This window comes from Syngnathus leptorhynchus, chromosome 1 (assembly GCF_054491065.1).
Source record: "Syngnathus leptorhynchus isolate UIUO chromosome 1, UIUO_Slep, whole genome shotgun sequence".
Classification (NCBI taxonomy): domain Eukaryota; kingdom Metazoa; phylum Chordata; class Actinopteri; order Syngnathiformes; family Syngnathidae; genus Syngnathus; species Syngnathus leptorhynchus.
The window spans coordinates 21,212,501-21,234,186 of record NC_141195.1 but is presented as its reverse complement, the minus strand read 5'-3'; the positions used below and the strand labels follow the sequence as shown (position 1 = coordinate 21,234,186).

Here is a 21,686-nt window from a genome sequence, read left to right as displayed (position 1 = left end):
TTTCTTTCAAGTCATAGCAAAGCTTTTGTAAAACTGTGTCGACTACCTTATTGATTCGTCCACCTTAAAAACGAGCAAAGAAAAAGAGTGACTGCAATTCAACATATATCCACCAGATGTCAGAAACGACCTAAATATCGTCCAAAGGGTTTTTAATGCAATCCCATGTTAAACCACAAGATGGAGGCATTGTATTATATTGGAGGGTCGCAAAACCTTAACACTTTTCTGTCAGTCAGGCTCGCCACCAATCAATTTTCTCCAGCGTTTTTTCCTACTGGCGTGGCAGGTGACCTGCACCTCCTCTCGCCCATATTGATAAGTAGCCAGCCAATTGCAGGACACATACAAACAATCATTCACACTCAATTTCATGCTTATATATCCGAATGTAGTCTTCGATGAAGCTAAAATATGTTTTGGGAATGTTGTCCCTGGAGTCCCCGGAGAAACACCACGCAAGCACGGGGAGAACATTTCACACAGGAAGGCTGGAGCCAAGATTTATTACTTTATTGACCCAATGCACATTTACCTGTGTCTCATTTTCATGCGTTGTGTAGTTGCTATGTTTTCATCTCTAGTTGTTGTCATCAGACCAATTCCTTCTGTTTTATTTAGTTCCCTGGTTTCTCTCAGACTGAGTCAAGTCACTGTTGGTGCTGCCTTATGTCACATTGCCTTTGACACTATGGGGAATCTCGAAATAAATATGACAATCATGCATGGATCCGAAGAAAACTTTGTGTCGTCCATCTTCAAAAAATAGTGATTTCGTGCTGGAAACCCGTGTCAGTATTACTCGCCATCATGTGATTATCTTGGAAAAAGTTCTGGCAAATTTATTTTAAACAATGCTGTCTTTTCCTGTGTTTGAAAGGAGGTAGCAGTTCATCTCTCCTTGACCCAATGACATTTTCCACAAAGGTTAAGGAAATGTGGTGTAAAGGTTAAGAGATTCGACATTCCAAAGAGGCCCTTGCATATGTGTGCACTGCTAATGTGTGTCTGTCTCTATGCCTCGCTCATTCCAGCTTGAGGCCAACAGACGCCTGTATTTCATTAAGTCCATTTGGTAACTCATGTGCAAACTCACAGATTTTTAACCACCAATAAAGTAAACTAAACAAATCAAATTCGATTAAAATAAGCACATTGTCAAAATTGTAATCACTGTCTCAAAAAATAATTTTACTCCAATACATTTAATGTTTGAACATGCCATTTGATATCCAAGCAGAGCAAATGCCTGTGATATTATACAAAGGGAATTTAACTTTTACCCAAGTTTTTTTTGTTTTTTTTGGATCAAGTAATGCTTCCAAGTACTTTTTACACGACTGCTTTTTTGTATATAGGGCAACAGGTGGATATGTTAATGTCATGGTGACCAGTTCAGAGTATACCACAAACCTATCGCCCAATGACAGGATGACTATGTTATGATTGCATTAGAGCCAGTCCCAGATAACTCTTAGGTTAGATACATCCTGGACCGGTCATCAGCAGGTCACAAGACAGATATTGACAAGCCTTCAAACTCACATTCACACCTATAGAGAATTTTGTCTTCCTAGAATTTGTTTTGGTATGCAGGGCGAAATACGAGTCAGAGGAGCATATTTAAATACCAAACAGAGAAGCCTGAGCCGAGATCCGAATCTGTGAACTCAGCGCAAACCGGCAGCTGGAGTTGGTCAGTTTTAAGATCAAACCCGGTTTGCTATTATGGAGACTACAATAAGTAATGCAACATTGTAGTTTATTGTGCACATTTATCTTTAACATTTCCTTCTCCATACCTCATCAAATTCAGTACATTTGGGACATACATGGATTGGTTGCGCTTGCTGTTTAGCAACCAAATACATTTTACTTTCTGTTCTTCGAGTCAATAGAGAATAATTTGTAAAAAAGTTTGTATTGATAGTTGACAAAAAACATCACACACAGTGAGATTTTTTTTTTTAAATATAGATATTTTATGTACATCCCACGACTGGAAAAGAAACACTATATCCTGACACTGAGGATTCTGCATAGTCCTAAGTTAAATAGTAATCTGATACAAAATTACTACAATAAATAAACCTCATCTCGTTGCGTTGTTATTCACACATAGCAGTTGTACAAACAATAAATTACAAGCTCAGTGCCGTTTTTGCTGTTCAGCGAGAGGGCTTTCCTCATAGGAAGAAGCTGTGTGTTTCAATGAGGTGTACCAATGTGCATATGGCTTTGTAAATTGTTTGGAATACTAACACATACATTGAAATCATTCACTGTTCAAGATGGTTTACATTGAGTTGTTAACGTATAAAGCGGGACACACACGTACCGATTTTGAAAATCTCAACCGATTTTTAAAGTATGAGGGATCCTACTCGATGAGGAGAGAAATCATCGTGCGTCGTGTGGCGTACTTGAGATAACCAAGACAGCACACCACACATACAATCATTTCTTCACTGGTCAGGATAATCTTTCAGTGAGATCTGAAAATTGGGATTTCACTGACTAATTAAAAGTGGTGGGAAATATTCGGTCCAATTTTTTTAGTACGTGTGTACCTCGCTTAAAGGCAGTGCACACCAATGGAAATTTCCCAGTGTATTGTCTTTGTTTGCATTTTTAATGTCACTCCCAATGCAAGTCAGCAGACGCACAAACACAGACACAGACACACTTCAAAAATGAAGCAAAATAAGCAATGCATCTTTAACCTCCAAGAACGTCAATCTCGAAGAGGAAGTAAACCCCTAAATTTCCTTTACCGTAATATGTTGCATGTGGCCTCACTCGTCTAAACAGAATGTTCTGATAAATATTGCATTTGTGGAATATGAGTTAAACAGGCAAAATCCGACTATTTTTATCCATCTCGGTGCGCGGCCATTTTGCCACATGCTGTCGAGAGTAAATGAGATCACGGTCGCCAGGTCTCAGGTCACAACCAATCAGGGCTCACCAGTTTTCTGAAGCTGAGCTTTGATTGGTTATGACTTGAGACCTGTGCGAGTCATTTTCAGTTGACAGCAAGTGGCAAAATGGCCGCCCCCACAGACTGATGAAAACAGATTGATTTTGCCTGTTTAATTCATTTTCCACGAAGGAAACATGAATTGGAACATCGTGTTTTGACTAATTGGGCTGCATGGAAGATATTATCACAAAGAAAATGTTGGGGTTGACTTCCAGTTTAAGGACAATCATGGAGTCATAGTTATTTTACCCCTCTGATAGCTGACTTGGCAAGGACACTGTTCTGTTCTTGAGAAGACTTGTGTCATTCTTCCCGAGTTGTTGCAGAAGCAAGGAACTTTGAGAGCCTGAGCAAGTCTCAACCTCAGTATAGATGTTTCCCCTACTTTTGTGTAATATATTATTGTGCATAATGGACAGAGTGTAAAGCACCATTTAAACACCGAATGTCCGGGTTTCCCCATCCATTGTTGGTCATCGTCTGCCCCCATCCCTGGATAGTTGGATGGTCAAAGCAATGCAGTAAGCTGGAGGGCAAAAGACACGTGTCTCCCTTAATTAGGAGAATACAGGACTTCAACACTGACACACACAAACAAAGACACAAAATAAGACAAAGTACACGTGGATGCTGAAACAAGGTTGACTCGTCAACATGCAACAAAAGTCCTTGACTGGAAAACAAACGGGTCCTCTCTTAACTTGTGCTCTGCAACTGCAATTCTGAGACATTCTTTAAGCCGAGTCTCTGTGAGACTTGCTTCAACATTCACAGTCCTGATTAAGGTTCTCGATGATGTCTTAAATCCATTGGTCCATATTCCAACATGCAGCACTTGATACTTTTATCCGACCACTTCTTTTGTCCGACAAAGTCTTGTTCCCATCCTCCTGCTATTTTAACATTTTTTGACAAGACAGTGTTTAAAAGCGGAGGGGCGGGAATTTAGCAAACATCCCTTGGACAGCTTCCCGCCCTGGTCCTTACACTGAACTGTCCTGCTCTGCCAACCAGTGTCACAAGTCCTGGAGCAGCTCATCCATACTCCTGTCACCCATTGGGGTCCGGGCGGTGGTGTAGACAAACTGGGAACGATTGTTGGTGAAGAGACGGGAATAGTGGGAGTGGGGGAGGACGTCGTAGCGCTAGTGGTGGTGGTTTTGGTGTCAGTTGTCGTGCCCTGCAAACGGGCCAGATTCAGACTTTGGACAAGCAATCGCGGTGGCTGCTGTGGAGTCGTTCGGCGTGGCATAAAGAAGCTGTAACGAACATCCAGGGGTTTTTTAGAGTCTGTCGCAAGGATCTGGACTACCAAGGCCTCTTGGAGGGCCCCGGGGCCCATGCTGTGGACCCATTCATCCCTTTGACTCCAGCCACTGTAGTTAAGCACAGAGCCGTTGAGCGGAATGATGGTCTCAGAGGTGGAGATCATCAACTTGCCATTTAGGAGGTAATTCCCATTGGGTCTCCGGAGGGCGAGGTAGGCAGTGTAACGGGTCTGGTCTTTGGCCTTGTGCTGACGAACCTTGATGTGGGTGGAGCCTGCAGGGATCTTCACTACATCAGTGTAGCCTTTACTGTTTGTCAGGGTGAAAGTAGAGATTGGGTTAGCTAAGCAGGAAGCAGATGTTACTATGTACTACAGAAAAAAGTTTTTGTGGTAATGTAAACTCAAAACCAGCAAGCGTATTTAAGTCACCAGACAACTTTTGCTTTTCCATGTCTATTCACTTAATTTAGTTAAACATTTTTAGGCTGGCTACCACATTCTGTCGTCTATTTTACTTTTTGCTCTGTATTCATTTGTTCAATCATAATTCCTTTCCTTGCATTTTGCTGGAAAAAAAGAGGCAGTTTTGGTAACATCAAGTCCTAAATGCCACTTGGAAGGAACTTGTTTAAATCAGTGAGTAAAATGTTTTGAGTTAGTAAAAATTTTGCAGATGTGCATTTCGGGCCCATGTTCATCATTATGTGCCAAATCTGGAAAATGGCAGATGACGATATGACGATATATGATATAATATCGGTGGACAATATTGGAAAATCATTTGATATGCGATAGAGTTGTTTAACATAGAAAAATCGATACAATGACACGGTATCCCACAGGTTTCTTGTTACGCCATGCAAATGATTTTTTCTTCCACAAAGCTGACGTCATTTTCCTCACAGCAACTCTACACAAGCATGTATACAAAAAGGAAATGTTTGTTGTCTTTATTCGTACCTTTTCTTGGTGAAGTTGCCCACAACCCGGATGCATCCTGTGCTGTCACCTCCGCATATGCCACACTTGTCAAACTGAAGTTTGGAGCCTATGATGCCATCGCAGCCTGTGCGCACACATTTCCCCTTCACACACACCGAGCTGCTGTAAGGACGACATTCGGTCCCGTCTATCACCTGAAAAACAGAGCGTTTCTTTAACATCTCCCTAAAAAGGGTTTGTTTGACTAGTATGTCCTAGGACAGGTTTTTTTTTTTTTAGGGGGGGGGCAATAACTCACCCTGTGTGAGAACACCACGTAGTAACCCGTTCCTTTTGCTCTGCAGGTAAGTTTGCACACATCTTTTGGGAGAACTCCAGCATATTTGGGCACCCATTCAACAAAGGTTTTCACCCCTTTAAGATCTGTCTGTGGGCCATTGCGCACCTCACATTGCTCTTGCCGGAAACTCTTATCTGGAGGATAACAGCATGAGAAGAAACATTTTATTTTCGGTTGTGATGACGCTCTCTACATCAGGGGTGTCAAACTTATTTTTGTCACGGGCCGCATCATAATCATAGTTTGCTTCAAAGAAGGCCCATTAAAATTGTCAACCCAAATAAATGTATGAACGTGTCATTTTATATATAGTGTAGGCGACACGATAAAACTGATGAATAACTAGTTTTCAAAACAGAGACTAATAAAAACTGTCCAAATATTTAAAAATGAAATATTGAAATAAAATGAAATAAAATATTAAAAAATAAATATTTTAAAAAAATGAACGGTAATAAAAATTGCGAACGATATCTCTATTTGAAAACAATTTGAAATTTTAGGAATTGACATGAATTTGATGCACAATTTGTCTTTGCAGGCCATCTAAAATGATATGACGGGCCGTATCTGGGCCCCCGGGCCTTGACTTTGACACCTGTGCTGTACACGATGCTGCACTCACTTGACGGTGGGCATGGCGTAACATTGCAAGACCGGTAGATGGCTCTCTTCCCAGTGCAGTAACGCCCGTTGTTCCGTGGGGGCGGGTTGTTGCACAGCCGCTGGGCGAATTGCACTCCACCACCACATGTTCTGGTACATGAACCCCAAGAACCCCAAGAGCTCCAACTGCCATGGTTGGATGACTGGGGCACAGAGGAGAGAAGAAAGGGTCAGTCTCATCAAGCTTTTGCCGTTTTGCTAGAAAGGCGGAAAGTGGAATCACCTCCTACCGAGTAATGTCTCTTGCGCGTTTTGTCCACACACTTGCCCTGCAGGCAGATGCGTCCCTTCCCGCAGGGTGTTCCCTCCACAGCTGGCAACTTCTTGGTCAGACACACCATCTGTCCCTGGCGAATCACTGCGCACCAAAGCCGAGAGCACACGTCCATTCCGGGGCACACGGTGTATTCTGGCCCAAAAGCCAGGCGGCACTGGCGCACGGCGTCATAACTCTGCCCCGGAAGCTCTTCGGGACCCAACAAGGGCTGACGAGGTAAGTCGAGAAGACACTCGGCTGCAAAAACGGCAAGTATAGGATGATGTTGGTGGAAGGGTACATTGGTTTTCTGTCCAAATATTTTCACGATATGTTATGACCATGCTGAAGAAGGTTATATGATTTTTGGCTGAGGCTACAAACTCATTCCTTGCCCGGTGATGGATACTATGGAAGTTCATAATGCTTACTTTTGGTCACTCATAAAGTTGTTTTAAAATTCTCACCATTGCCATCATCAAAGAAGTCTGTGATGGTGGCCGAGGTACAGCGGCTCCAAGGTTTGGATGCGTCAATGGAGGTGAGGATGGAGGACATGAGCCTCTTGTCGCTGTTCACGCCAAAACGCTCCTCGCAAAATTTGGAGTCGTCATGGGACAAACCCAGCAAATGGCCTGAGGCGGACGGAGGAAATAATGGAAACATTATTTACGGTTCACGGAGGCAAGAAATGATGCCACAGGTTTGCACATGCAGCAAAAATGAGAAAAGAAAACACAATAAACACTCAGGTAATACTCATGTGATAGTCGACCACCACAGAGTTGCTGACGGACGAGCCAGCCCAAGCTTGTCTGTTTCTCTACGTCCAAACAAGTGAATCCATGCTTACCGATCTCGTGTGCCACTGTGAATGCAGCGTGAAGCCCGTCATCCTCAATGACAGCGCAGCTTCTCTCCGGAGAGCAGATAGTGCCAACGTCTGCCATTCCTAGAGTGTCACAGGAGTGATGGCCGCAGAGATCCTGCAAAGATGCAAAACAAAGACTTTTAAAGCAGCCCGAGGATTTGATGTTTACTGTGTTGTGTCAATATTTCTTCCACCACCATTTGCCAGCGGGTACATGATAATTGATTCTTGCACATACATGCAGACGAGGCCTCGGGGTGTCTTGCCACGGAACGTCGAGAGCACCAATCGATTGCTTAACACTCCCCGCACCCATCATATCAGAGAGCAAATGGCATCTTTGCACACTAACAAACAAACGTCCTTGTATGTGCACAAAAAGTGGGGAAAAAAAACACAAAAGCATGTTCCATGAAGATGAACCATCATGCTAAGTGCTGCTGACAGGCTTGCTGGGTTACAGGGGAGAGGCTCTACGGGGAGCGTGTTTACCCGTTCCGGGTGGACCAATTCGGAACAAACTACCTTGTGTTATGCACTCACACTTGACTGACTGGATGGGACTACATGCACACACGCACATGTAGATGTACATCACTCCCGTTCATTCAAATAAATACAGCACATGTGCTGACAGGAAACAAACAGGATGGACATGGGCCATACAGCAAAATAGTGACTTGGTTTGGCAAGGAACTGCTCAACACACACATGGTCAGTGAGGGGAAACTCTGGCCACAGAGTACCCTCTCCTCTCAAGTACAATGTTTGTCTTGATTCTAACAGTGGGAGTGTATAGAAAGTTTCTTACACTCTGTCAACCCATTCCTTTTCTATTTGTTTCTTCACCAAACCCATCCAGGACCCTGGTGCGAAAGCTTGTGTTTTCAGAAAAGTGTGAATCAAAGGAGGAAAAATAGAAACTTTGCTTGTTTTTCTTACAACGTTGTTTTTCTTTTCGAGGGAGAAAAGAAAGACGGTCGTCAAAAAAGAAACAAACAAAGGAAATGGGGATGGAGAGATGCCGGAAATTAAAGAGAAGAACTGGGTGTGGTTAGGGGGGGGGGGGCGTAGAGTTACGAAGGTATTGGCAGAACTAACAGGGGAACAGGTGGCAGACTGGATGAAAAAATCTGCCGGGTGGTGTGCCGACGCGTGAGAGCCTGACTGGTCTTAGCCAAGATTTGAGTTAAACAAACAGCCAACCAGGCACACATGTTAAAAGTCTGAGTAAGCTAGTTTAGCTCCCACTGAAAACACACTACACATCTGATGTCATGACTCAACAGAGACCACCACCAAAGCTGAACTTTAACCGGTTGGATCTTCATATACCATGTACAGCATGTGTGGAAAAGGCTATACTACTTCCTTGAAGAGTCATGCGAGTTTTAGCAGAAAAGTAGTTTGTCTTGGCTAAAAAACTAAAGCGCGAGGAAACTTTCTGAGTGACGAGAATGCACTGGGATGTTCGCGGGTAAGAAAAATCGAGAGGCTAAACGAGCTTATGAAAGAAGAGTAGCTAACGTCCACCGATTGATGCGTCACAGTGAGCTGAGGGCGAGACCCACGCAGCGTGCCCGCTGGCCAAGGTCGAGACTTTTGGGCTGTCTGCAAGTCGTCGACGGATGCCAGACAAAGTATGACGTGTGAAATATCAAGAACGGTTAAAATAAATAGAAGGGCCGTCTGCGACGGCGGCGGGAGCTGGGAAATGTACACTGTGATGCAGACAAAAAGTCATGGACGTGGTAGGTTGTGGGTTTGTCAAGTGCACAGGAAAAGGGAGGAGTCGCCGCCACACGTGCAAATTCCATGTAAAAGGTTAAATGACATAACTATGTGGATAAAGTCAGCAGACGTGCAAAGGAGGGTAGGAATTTGTGCATTTAAGGAACGATATGCACCCAAGGCATCTCATAATATCACATTGTCATTCAGCGTATGTCCCACATTTTTTTTACTATTGAGCTAACATCTAAAAACAAACCAGACGAGTCAAAATTCATTTTAGGATGATTGCAAGCACCCCGCAGGCAATGTCGATCCAAATACCGAAATGATATGTGAAAACAGGAGCAACTTTGGTGTCTGTCCAGGTTTTGAAATTGTCTCATTGAGTTTGGAAAAGAGGTCGTCGTTTTGACACGATGTGGTCGTTGTCCATCCAGTTTATTTTTCATTGGTGTGGCAGGTGACCTGGAGATGATCACATGACCGTGCTAGCAGCCAATCACGAGGCACATATGGATAGACATTCACAGTTGCCCACACAATCACACCTATGTACAATTTAGTCTGCTCCATGAAGCATGTTGTGAACATTCAGGTGGACATGCAAACTCCAGACAAGAAGCCCACTGGAGCCTAGATTCCAAGAAAGGAATGTCATGTGCTGCCTTCCGACAGGATGTTTTTTTTTTCCTGGTTGTTAAGTAAGGTTTTAATCGCTACTTTTGAAAAACCTCAGTTGAAACAGAACATAACAAATACAGCCAAAATCTACAAGAAAATGAAATGTCCAGAGGGAGAGTCTTGAGAACTGGTTCAAATAACTGTCACACATGCTGAAATTGTTTGATTTTTTTTTTTTCATCCACAATGCAGCTGGGTGCAAGACACCTGAGCCAACTGCAGTTATTTCCTGGCAGTGCTCTTTCAAGGGAAACCGTAACCTTATGCTTGTGCATTCCTGTTTCACTCTCTACTTTCCTGCAGTGTTTAGATGTGCACGTCTGCCCATCACTTTGATTGACAGGTTGAAGTGACATCCATTTTAGTGCTCAGACACAACGAAGAATCCAGAAGATGGGCTTACAGCGCAAAATAGGTCAAGGGTCAAACTCAAAGTAAACTGGTGACTGCTTTTATGGGTTTATGAAGGGCATGACCCCAAAAATGAGGTCATGTAATTTACACTTACTTTCAAAAAGCAAATAAAAAAAACCCAAAACCTGCTCTTGGTTTTTTCTTTACAGGTTTCTACATAGTAGTTTGACTTTGTAGTCTTAACTACTGATGTTGGCTTCAGGGCATCACTTTATTTCTTTTTTTTGGGGGGGGGGGGGGGGGGGGGAGCAGGTAGAGTGTCAACAATGTTAGTAGGTGGTTGGGACGCAAGGTCTGGGACTCTTTACCAACTGCTTTTGACACAGCTGCCAATGAATGATTACTCCTTTACAGATCCAAAGTCAGGATGAAGAGCAGAAAGGTGTGGCTGTGGTGCAGGCAGCAGAGAATTAAAGAGGGAGTCTGAACTTGGGTGAAAGAAAGGGTAAATTCGTGTGGTCTCCATACAGACTGTTTGTTTTTCTGACAGCCTCAGCTGACAGATGCTGTAAAATTAACCTGGAAAAATGTGCAGACTGGAGTGATGGGAAGATAATACAAGGCTGGGGTTGACTGCCTTATTTAGTCGCATAGGAATTTTTAGGGATGTTTCTGGGGTGCACCCTACAGTTAATTTGAACATTCCTGGGAAGAATTTGTCTGCAAAGGCCTCAGGTCTCAGCCTCTGAGGCTTGAAGGTTGTCGAGGGACTGGGAGGGTAGACTGGAGACAGAGGAACATGCCCAGAAAAACACCACATGCAGGAAATACAGTTTTTATGGCTGTTTCACAGATGCTGAGCAGTGTTACGCACGCAAATTTCAACACCAAGAGGAAGACAGAAAAGTGGTGGGAGCAATTGCATGAGGTTCTCCAGACTGGGATTCAAAGAGGGAAACAAATCAGCTCATACTCAACATAACCACTTGCTTTGGTCTTCATGTGTGTCCTTTACGCATTGAGTCACGGGGAAACTAACATGTCAGCAACTTTCATGTGTGCTTAAATGCGCAACGTGTCACCCAGTGGGCAAAGAGAAGCAGCTTGCCTGCCATAGAAATCAAAATAAGCGATGGCGTCACTCGGTTGCCTTGGCATCGCACCTAGGCGCTAAGCTGCTGTGCGGGCTGGAGGACAAGCGGTCGACCCGACGCCTCGAGACGGGAAGTCGAGCGTGGAAGTTTGTTTACCTGCCTAGTGAAGAGGATGGCGGCGTCGTGGTGGTATTGAGAGTCGTCTCCCAGTGGGTTTTGCTGGTTCTGCCACTTGCAGAAGCTCTTGAGAGTTGCCGCTGCGTTCTTGGACACGTCCAGCCCTTTGTCTTTGTCGGTGACCGTGGTGACTTTCACCACGGACAGCCGGATGGGGTTCTCGATACTGGCGTGCCCGTACAGCTTGGAAGCGATGGAGGCCAGGGTGAGGAGATAGTGGTTTAAGTCCTTGCCGTACTTCTTGGCCATGGTCTCATCTGCCACCAGAAGAAGCTCAACATGTCTGGAGCGAGAGATCGACCTTTTGCGTCGCATGTGGCTGTCCTCAGCTGCATTTGGAACGAGCCGGCTCCACCAACTCCGCCCGCGCGCTCCCGGATCATGCACGGGGAGCCTCTCTCTGTCCGGCTTCTTTCTGCCCGAGCGACCCTTGCGCCAACTTTTCCGCACCGCATCCCGGCGCCCTCTGCCACGGTCGCGCGTCCCGCAGCTCTCACGGCCGTCGCGTGCGGCTTCAAACGTGAAGCTCTCACGCGTGAAGACGTGGAGGGCGTGTTCCGCGTCCTTGTCTTGTAGAGCGCGCGCGTCGTGTTCGTGCCCCTTGGCTCGGACGATCGGCGTGACCGCGTAGCGCACACCGTGCACGGCGAAGAAGCCTTCCAGACCTCCACCGCAAAGGTTAAAAACTGCCAGAGACTCCGGATTGGTGTTCACCGTTCCGCGATACACGCAGTCCCGCTGCAGAGACTCCGAGCTGCCTCCCATCATGGCGAGTACATACTGAGGGCTGAAGTGATGCGACATCACGGTCCCATCACGCTCCATGTCCAGTTGAAAGCGACTCCCATCCAGGTAGATCAAGTACCCCGCCTTCCCCCCTCCGTTATAAATCCGATCAATAGTCCGTACGACCCCATCTGTCCTCCTGGCTGGTGTGACCAGCGAACCGTTTGCAGGTGGAAGGTAGAAACCCTGGAAAACGGAGACCCCGGCTCCGAGTTCCGACTCCAGCAGCAAACACAGCAACAGTAGATGGAACCAAAACATGCCGCTTGCCGCAGCACCAAGGAGCCTCACCATTGTTCATTCCACACAGACCAGCATCTAAACATGATATGACGTCTGAAACATGAAGGAGCGAACCTTGAGGAGACAACTTACTTGTTGGTCCCAAAAGCGCATCCTGCCATGTCCTGTAAAACAGCGTCAACAAAATCATAGAAAGGAGCAGGGATGGAGGGGGAAAGGCGTAGCGCAGTGAAACTGTGCGCAGTCTGGGCTGAACTTGAAGAACAAATCACAAAGTTTGCTCTTAATAGGACCCAGAGAGAAAAAGTCCTGCCCCTTTGCGCTCAATCACCACTCCTCCACCCCCACCCCCTTTCCTCTAGCTCGCTTCCTCAAATCTTTTAAGTGCTGCGAGGAGAGATAGAAAAGAAACCTGAAGAATATTTGAGGAGAAAAGTGCTTCAAGTGTCCCTCATCAGCGCAAGAGTCACCCCATCTTGACAAATTACGAACTGATGAATAAATGTTTTCACCATCTGGTTGGGTTGGGGGTGTAATAATTATTACGCAGACGAAAAGAAACATTTCGCCACACTGTTTTAACTCAACAAAATAAAATAAAAATGTCCCTGTTGCTTTTAACCTTTGCTGCTTGGCAATTTAAATAATTCAAGCTGTTCAAACAGGATTTAAGTGGCGAGTTTCAGCAAACCAGGCAGCGATAGATAATTTATGGTTGTTCCATGAATAAGAACTTATTGTTCCTGCAAGAGATGTTAATGGCATAGGCCAATGTCAGAGGAGGGAGAGAGGACCGCTCGAGAATGTGACTTAACCCCCCTGTTCTGAATCATCCTAAAGGAGACTCAAAGCACCACCTGTGTTTTTTTTTTTTTTAAAGTTTGAAGCAAACCCCAGGTGTTTTGATAACATTCTCAAAATAGCCCCGATGCTCCAGAGACTCAATTATAATTCTACAAGTAATTAAAACATCCATTTTATATTGTCGTATTGACAGAGTCACCAATGGAAGCTTGCACCATGCAGAGAGAGAAGTCCCTAGAAGCATCAAACCATCATTGCACCAAGTAATGAGAGCCCATGCAGGTTGGCGTTCTAATCGGAATTCTCATCTGTACACGTCTTGACTGAGAGCTGCAGCGTGTAAAAGAGGTTGTGAAGAATGGGCAAACATGGAACACTGCGCACTGCCGCTGTCAGCCGTGCCGAGCGAGAACAAAACCTCCAAGAATGCATTCTTCTTCTTTACAATTGTGGAGATTTCTCTTACTATTCCTCTTTGGAAGTTGTGATTTTGTTGAACTTTTAAATGTGTGTGGGTGTAGTGACAGAAAACTAACCTTATGCACAGACAGACGCATTGTAAGACATAAGACAATTAGGGCTCACAATGTTTTTGCGCTAATTTTATTCATTTTAATGTGATGCCTTCAGAAAGAACACATGTCCACTTCACTGAGCTGTTATGCAATATCCCCCCCCCCCCCCCCTTGCCCATCTCTATTTTGTTCTGCCTTGTCTTGAATCACCCACTACCGGATGCTTGATCATCACACCAAACTGTCAAGTGTATTAACGGCAGTAAAAGCAAGTCTGTAAAGCCACAGCGAATAAAACCTTTGTGTCATAGAGGATGTTTGATCAGGTTGCTATGATGTCAGGCAGACGCGTGTGTGCGTGCGTGTGTGTGTGTGCAGAAGTACACAGTTTGGCTCGAATCCCTGCAATGGTCGCTCCCTCCCTTTATGAATACCTCACATTCACCCATTGGATGATTTTTAATCCTTATCATCTGAGACGGAGATGTATGCCAAAGCAACCATATGGACATAAACCGCCAACGTTATCCCCCCCCCCCTGCTAACACACACAGGCTGCATACAGAACATCACCAAAACAACTATCGAAGGCCTCCACGTGCCACGTCACGTGTATGGAACCAGCCCGTCGCTTACCGTGACTGGGAAAGGAGAGAATCCAATACAGCTCATTGACAAGCCGATCCTTTTACGTAACCGCCAAGCTTTGTTACTAAGTGTTGCTGTCAGAACCCCCTAACCCCCGCCAGCAACTTTGGAATGCACACATGGATGCTCTCCATCCTGCTTTCATCATTGCTTAAACCAGAATTTCTATTAAGATAAAAATGGAAGGTGGGGAACTCGCTATGCCTCTAAGTAAGTTTGTGTAGGCTTCATTTCTAGCCATGAGCACAGGTAATCTTACATGTCAAATAAGGAAAACTCCCATGAATTAAAGAAGCACAGGTAATCTTACATGTCAAATCAGGAACACTCCCATGAATTAAAGAACATGTGCACACTCCTTTATTCACATCATGTATGCAGCTAAGTAAATATCAATCATGCCAGAAATGTGTTTGAAAGAAACGCCTTGCCCTAATATAGCAACTAATCTCACAGGTTCTAAGTCTCAGCAAAAAAATGCAAAGTCACAATTGGCTAGAGAACAGTTTTAATTAACAATGATGACAGTTGATGATGACAACGATCAGTTGACGAAAAAGTTTTGCTATTAGCTGCCTTTTGAGTGATACCAATTGAATAGGAATCACATATTTTTCAATCACAGTTTTCGCTCACGCATTCATGTGGAACAAAATGATCCATCCAGCCACTATCTGGTCAGTAGGCGCCGAAGCGGGGTACACCGTAAACTGGTCAGGACACACATAGACACAATTAACAAATGATCAAATACAAGAGGAGACACAATTCTTAAATAGACACTGTTGATATATAAAGTCAGGGATTTTTTGGCAGCATCATTTCCCACTTCACAACCAAATTTGTTGAAACGAACCTAAAGAATTAATAAGCAATTCATATTTTGTATATTAAGATACAATGGAGATCAAGAAAAGACAGTGAAATGATTCGTTGATGTGTCCCAAAATCGATTTACCTGTTTCTCAACTGCTGAGCTTGCAGACAATATGGCAAAAACTACAATGTCATAGCTGTGCAAGCGTATTAGCTACCAATTAGTTCAATAAAAAAAATAAAAAAAACACGACAGTACTGTGATGTTAACATCTCGCCATTCCCTTAACAGGAAACATAAAAGGATTTGATTCAGTTTTGCTGTTGCGCAGAAGTGATGACTATTAACTCATCACTGAATCGTAGTGTTTGTAGCTACCACAACGTAAAGTTTAGGTAACTGGTATTGTAAACATTTATCATTGAGAATCCCCCACCAAAATGTACCGTTAAGATAGAATAAAATAATAATTCTACCATAACAGATTGAAATAAACTGTATTTGCTTGGCGTGCATAGCTGGAGAGGTCATAGATCCAAAGCAACTCCACCCTTTTTTATCACATCTGCATAGTTTCAGTGCATCACAAATCGATGCTTAGCCACGTCGTCTCAAATGACGTTGTCAACTTCTTTCCTTGGCTTCTCGCTTAGGGGAACTGCAGATCTGTATTCGGCCAGGATACCGGGATGGAAGGCTTGTGGAGAAGTTATGGTGGGTTTGCACAGGGTGTGAAAACGCTGTGGTGTGACAGAAGCACACACAAAGGTTAAATGTGTGTCAAGAAGTGGACACAAGAAGAACAAAGCGACTGAAGAACAAGTCAGAACCTGTGTGAGGGTGCCAGGTGTAATGGCGAGTGCATAGATGGCCCAGATTGGAAGCAGAGACACAGAGGACAAGGTGAGGAGCCAGCCAAGTGATGTTGCCCAACTTGGAGCGACCAGGCCTTTCCCGAAGCTCAATGGAGACCAACAGACCAAGGAGAACAAGAAGGTAGCCTACAAGTCACATGAAAGAAGTTTTGACGTTCCATCACTGGGATGGACTGGTTTGTCTCTTTGTCCCAGACAGATGCCCATTTTGGATGGAGGACAACAGTTTTTTAAAAAAAGGACAGATGGACTTAAAATAAATGGGGGTAAAGTGCCCATCTACGGAAACGTACGTACATTTTCGATCATGGCAGGTCACTTACTGTGCACACGGCTGGCGTCAGATACTTCCAGCACAGCTTGAAGAGAAGCAGGGGATTGTGGCCTGTCATGTCCTTAATGTTTGAACAAAAGCGCTCGGCACCTTCGCGCAAAAGAAGTGGTTGTGGTTTTAGTTACAATCGATTTTGTCGCTATAATGACAGGAAATAAAAGTACTTTTTAAGCGGATATGTATATACAATTCTAAATGAGACGTAGTTTCCTTTAACGAGACTCTGTGATTTGAGTAAGAACTAAGCTCTGGCTTTATTATTCTGCTCACATTGCCATAATTTTAAACTCACCTGAGGGTGACATGAGAAATGAACCAGACATTTTAATTCCTGACTGTCACAGCCATTGTCATGAAGTAAAAAGGTCAAATAAGAAGCAAACCGTGTAGTGGAGTTGATATTCCTGTGGAATTCCCCCTCAGATTCTCTCGCTTCCTAAACATTCACTTCCAACTGGGAGAGTCATAAAAAAGTTGCTTTGGTATTTAGCTGGATCAGTGTACGCAACTATGTTTTTCCCTTAATCATTATCACCTACAAAGTCCCTTCTCTTTTTATTGCATTTTCTTTAGCCTTGACTGACATGGCATGTGTGTAAATGTTTTTTTTTTTTAATGCCTTTGTCCCTGGGCGGGTCGGGCTAGAATAGTGACTATGTCGAGCCACCAGACTGTGAGGGCGAGAGGGTGGGGTGGGGGGGGGGCTTGATTGAGCGTCCAGAGGAGACAGACAAGAGCCTGGCTTTGAGCCAATCTTGCAACAGAGGGTAAGCTGCGGCCATGTTCGGTCTACTGACCATGAGTGGGAATGCCCATGGAGTGGGGAAGTTAAAAGTATGTGAGTAATGTAATAACAAAAACTGGTTTTATGTCATTCTGCTTCCTGCTCTCTAATACAATTTCCTTTTAATCTCAAACGCATGAGCACTAAAAACATGTGACTGTTTCCTACCATAGATCCAGCCAATTGCAATAGACTGGAAGATGGAGAGAAGCAGTAGGCTGGCTCCACTGCAGGAGAAATGATCATATATCTGGAACACATACAGACCACCCTGGATGGCCGGCAGCAAGACAAAGAAACACACAAAGTGGACTACTCAATGTCATGAAAATCCAAAGTGAGTGGTTAGTTCAACGCGTTCACACAGAGGTCATGTTACCGGCGTCACCATAATCAGGCCGATCAAGAAGCATACAATGCAGATAGACAGCAGCAGGAGCTCTCTGCGGTAGCCGCGTCTGATCAGATGGGGGTACAAGTCGGTCACAGATGTCATCAACGCCTCTAGACTCACAAACTGCAAGACAGAAAGAAGATTTCTGTTTCTTTTTAACTTATGGCGCTTCACGTAATATGTCATGTTGTGCTACCAACCTGTGTGTCCAGCCCCAGCATGATGATCATAAGGAAGAAACAGATGGCCCAGAGTTGGGGAATAGGCATCATGGCTACTGCTCTGGGGAAGGCGATGAAGGCCAAGCCAGGCCCTGGGATGAAAAAAACCGCAAGAGTATCAAAAATAAAAGTAAATCCAAAGCAATAAAGAGTCAGTGGTAATCCTCCGGTGGTGGCTGAAATTAGGTCTGCCGAGGCTGAAAATAGTTTACTTTGAAGAAAATAGATCTTTCTTTGTTCTACAGACATGGCATAGAGTAGAATGAAAACTGCCCACTAGTGGAGTAACAAGAGAAAGGCTCATCAAAGATTTTAGGATATCTGTATCGAATGTGTTCTTACCGGACTGAGCCACAGTGGCGATGTCCACTCCTTGCTCCTCCGCCATGAAACCAAGCACTGAGAAGATGGCAAACCCTGCAAGGAAACTGGTGCTACTGTTCAGGAGGCACAGAAAGTACGAGTCCCTGTATGCACAAAAGAAAAAATATTTCAAATTTTACATAAAACTGAGTCGTGTATTTAAGTGCATCTGGCAGTAGTTGATGGCCTTGCATTCTGGATTAGCTGTAAAGAAAAGCCAAAAGCTAAGTGCTTGATTGTTTTCTGGCATGACTGAGTTGAGTGTGGGAAATTGGGTTGCTAAGGCTTTTCTTGAAGGTGTGGCTGTGTCCAAGCATGTTTTCTTGGGCCATTCCTTTCATTCTTTCTAGAACCCATCTGACCATTAGCTTCTAGTTTTTCACACAATATGGACTCCAAATGATTTGAGTGGCTGCCTGTGTGATTAAATATGTGATAAAATGTCTCACTTGTAGCAATCATTGTTATATTTGTTGTAACTGCCAAGGGCTGTGAGGCTACCCAAACAGATTCCATATGAGAAAAAGATCTGGGTGCCTGCATCCATCCATACCTGCAAAAAAAAAAAAAGACAGTAAAGAAACGGTGCAAGCTCCAACGATTTCTTACCAAAGTTGAATACAGATGATCTAATCTAAATTCTGTTGGTAACCTTTGAAATCTGATGTTGATCCAAAACCTTAAGTTTATATTTTACGGACACGACTGTCTGTCTACACCTGCGGGTCTGCCAAGCGTGTGTGGTTAGGTTTGAGGTAGTAGATGATTCCCTGGGCTGCTCCAGGCAGAGTGACACCACGCACCAGCAAAACAAACAGCATCACGTATGGAAAGGTGGCTGTGAGATACACAACCTGGAAAGTACAAAGTGTGAAGGAAACGAGAAGAATGACAATTACAAACAATGGGAAAAACTCCGCTGAATGATGTGTAACATAAAAAAAAGACATCATTTTATATTCACCTTTCCTGTGGATTTAATACCTTTCCACACGCAGAAGTAACAGACGAGCCAGACGAGGGCAAGACACAGTGCAAGTTTCCAGCTTATAGGACCGAGCTCGTCTAAGCTATCGGAGAGCTGGAGCACCTCTCGCCTACAACACACACAGAGAGTTGCCACAATAAGCTAAACCTTTATTCATTAGTTAGCAATGAAACCGAGGAGGCACTGACTCCCAAAATTCCATGATAGGTGACGTGGTGTTCTTAGGCAGGCTGCTTACATTGGCTGTATGGTTACGATGGTCAAACATGAAACAAGCATCTACAGGGAAGCGCACAAATACATGTATTATACTTCATGCCATCCGCGTGGACCTGATTGCAGCTACTGTACTAACTGACCAGTGTTCCACGAGTTATTACAGTGTGACCAGGGTAGTTCTTCCTGAAAACTGTATGACAAATAGAATAGAGCCCAAGCCAGTATGACGATGTAGTACACACATCCATGCAGGATCATCATCTGGCTTGCATAGCCGAGCCCTGCAGACAGACAAGAGAACAAGCAAAGCTTATTGATGCTATCTGGTGACCGCAACCAGAAACCTGAACTGCAATGCGTTTACTATGCAGTATTTTGTGTTGTTGTTTATCCAGTCTTACTGTTTTGCTTGATTGATAGAATTGATTAATATAATTTCATTGAACTATTAAATACAGTATACAGTACAATACAAATGTACCTCCTAATATTGGGCAAATGGTTCTCCAGGCACTGACACCACCTAGGCTCGTGTACTGGCCCAGAGAAGTCTCCAGGAGGAACAGAGGAATGCCACACAGCACCAGGAACAAAAGGTAAGGTACAAAGAACACACCTGGACACACAGATAACATTTACTTTCCGTGGTTCATTCTGTGAAGAGGATGTTGTAAAGTCTATGAAAGTTACGAAAAAGATTAGCAAGAGATAAAATAAGAGGTGAGTAGAAGAAGCTCATTTTGATTGCTTTGCTACTTGCAAAGCTTTCTCATTTATTTTACCTCCTCCATTCTTGTAGCACAAATATGGAAACCTCCACACATTTCCCAGGCCAATGATCTGGCCTGCCACGGCAAGAAGGAACTCAGCCTTGCTGGCCCATTGACCCCGGGCATGCAAGTCAACTTTGTTGATTTCTGTTGTTGTCTTGTTTGAGGTTCTTTCATTTTCAATGTTGTTCAGGACTGGCTCCATTTGAGGTGGCAGTGACGGGGAAGTCATCGTTGGTTACACACACACACAACCCCTTGAAAGATACAGAACAATGTAAGCTAGGTGGATACAAAGATTTACATACGTAGTTGTGGGCAAAGTGAAATGAGGGTGTTTTTGTCCTTTCTCCCATTCTTCTTATTGCTTATTGTCTCTCAAGTCCGTGCTGGAACTCATGAGCTTAGGTGTAGATGACACTGGGAATGGGGCGGGCAGTTTTATTGGGACAATGATCTGTCCCTCATACACGACCCAAAAAAACCCCCAGATAAAACTGAGGCTGATGTTTGTCTTCCGACAGGACGGGCGTGAAGCTTTAAGGTTGACCCGTAGAAAATGAATGATTCAATTTCAGCAAACACCATTACATTTTTAAACCCAACATACAAACAAACAAAAAACACACACGGCCGCACAAAATATGTAGATTTAAAATGCACATTATCCCCGTACTGACTACTTTTTTTCCGCTATTCCATTTTCTGGGCAGTTAGGGTTTTTGCCCGATGACTGCTTGGATAGACTCCAGCATGCCCGTGACCCCGGATTGCACCTCCTGACACCCTTGCTGCCTGTAATCTATGTGCGTGTGACGATTGACAAATGTGCGTCGGCACAAGTGTAAAAACACTGGCTCTGATTGGCTACCATAATACTCTGCCTGAGCCAATTGCTCACTGACTTGTCATGTCAACTCGAAAACCCCTCACGAGCATCAGGCCTGACTCACACAGTGATATGACAAATGATAAAAAACCGCTTTGCTGCACAAAATGGTTTTTTTTTTTTTTTTTCCAATACCTGCCCCGGGCCATCATCCGTGTAGCCCGTGCCTATGACCGCTACTGATAACGGAAAGCCAAACACGCACATACGTAACAGGTTCACCATGCGTCCTCGTCGAATCCAAATTGAAATGTAATCTACAAGTCACAACTCAGTTTGAGTCCTTTGACGTTATACTTGATTAAGAGCTATAATAAACCGATATGTAAATATTTGTAAATCGACATCGCTTGTGCCTACCTCTGCGCGTACTATAACGCTTCACAGTTCACACAGCAGGTACTTCCAATTCCTATCATCGAAATGGTTTATTCCAGATAGGCGCACGTTTCCAAAGAGAACAGAACGTCACGCCCGTCGTCAATGCCACTGTTGACACAACCAATACCGTTCCTTTAGGGGGCAGATATTGTCCATCCAAAACCAATAGAAACGTTGAGAAATAATGAAATACAGAAATAAACAAAAAATACTTTGATACCTGCTCTCTAATAGGTTACACTGTGCATAGTTTAGACACATCCAATTGAAATTAATCAGTTCTGAAT

General features: G+C 44.1%; 2 protein-coding genes across 3 annotated transcripts; both read right to left on the bottom strand.

Moving 5' to 3' along the window:
- Positions 1–1,773: 1,773 nt before the first annotated feature.
- adamts5 (ADAM metallopeptidase with thrombospondin type 1 motif, 5 (aggrecanase-2)) lies at positions 1,774–12,523 on the bottom strand. The gene is made up of 8 exons (XM_085906227.1): positions 11,348–12,523; positions 7,311–7,443; positions 6,925–7,092; positions 6,432–6,715; positions 6,161–6,344; positions 5,494–5,669; positions 5,214–5,389; positions 1,774–4,560 (listed from the first exon to the last, which is right to left on the bottom strand). The coding sequence occupies exons 1-8, from the start codon at positions 12,446–12,448 to the stop codon at positions 3,882–3,884; spliced, it is 2,901 nt and encodes a 966-aa protein (XP_085762353.1). The 5' UTR covers positions 12,449–12,523; the 3' UTR covers positions 1,774–3,881.
- A 2,232-nt stretch (positions 12,524–14,755) lies between these two features.
- On the bottom strand, positions 14,756–21,447 carry LOC147062652 (sodium- and chloride-dependent GABA transporter 2-like). Of its 2 annotated transcripts, none has more exons than XM_085906265.1 (15): positions 21,379–21,447; positions 20,142–20,386; positions 19,841–19,975; positions 19,500–19,640; positions 19,329–19,419; positions 19,117–19,249; positions 18,872–19,006; positions 18,602–18,705; positions 18,132–18,256; positions 17,769–17,881; positions 17,554–17,691; positions 17,343–17,445; positions 16,380–16,480; positions 16,012–16,182; positions 14,756–15,921 (listed from the first exon to the last, which is right to left on the bottom strand). In XM_085906265.1, exons 2-15 carry the CDS (start codon positions 20,359–20,361, stop codon positions 15,793–15,795), a joined length of 1,839 nt encoding a protein of 612 aa, XP_085762391.1. In that variant the 5' UTR covers positions 20,362–20,386; positions 21,379–21,447; the 3' UTR covers positions 14,756–15,792. The 2 variants fall into 2 exon arrangements, with proteins under 2 accessions (XP_085762391.1, XP_085762400.1); XM_085906274.1 differs by having other exon boundaries at positions 17,590–17,691.
- Positions 21,448–21,686: the final 239 nt, after the last annotated feature.

Excerpts from the sequence above, each read along its gene's own strand:
- adamts5 (XM_085906227.1), bottom strand. The coding sequence starts at position 12,448 with ATGGTGAGGCTCCTTGGTGCTGCGGCAAGCGGCATGTTTTGGTTCCAT. Across the intron at positions 7,093-7,310 it reads CACAGTGGCACACGAGATCG|GCCATTTGCTGGGTTTGTCC; the intron begins GTAAGCATGGAT and ends CGTCCGCCTCAG. Across the intron at positions 5,670-6,160 it reads TACGCCATGCCCACCGTCAA|ATAAGAGTTTCCGGCAAGAG; the intron begins GTGAGTGCAGCA and ends GTTATCCTCCAG.
- LOC147062652 (XM_085906265.1), bottom strand. The coding sequence starts at position 20,361 with ATGACTTCCCCGTCACTGCCACCTCAAATGGAGCCAGTCCTGAACAAC. Across the intron at positions 17,882-18,131 it reads CGCCACTGTGGCTCAGTCCG|GGCCTGGCTTGGCCTTCATC; the intron begins GTAAGAACACAT and ends TTTTCATCCCAG. Across the intron at positions 16,481-17,342 it reads TGCAATTGGCTGGATCTATG|GTGCCGAGCGCTTTTGTTCA; the intron begins GTAGGAAACAGT and ends TTTTGCGCGAAG.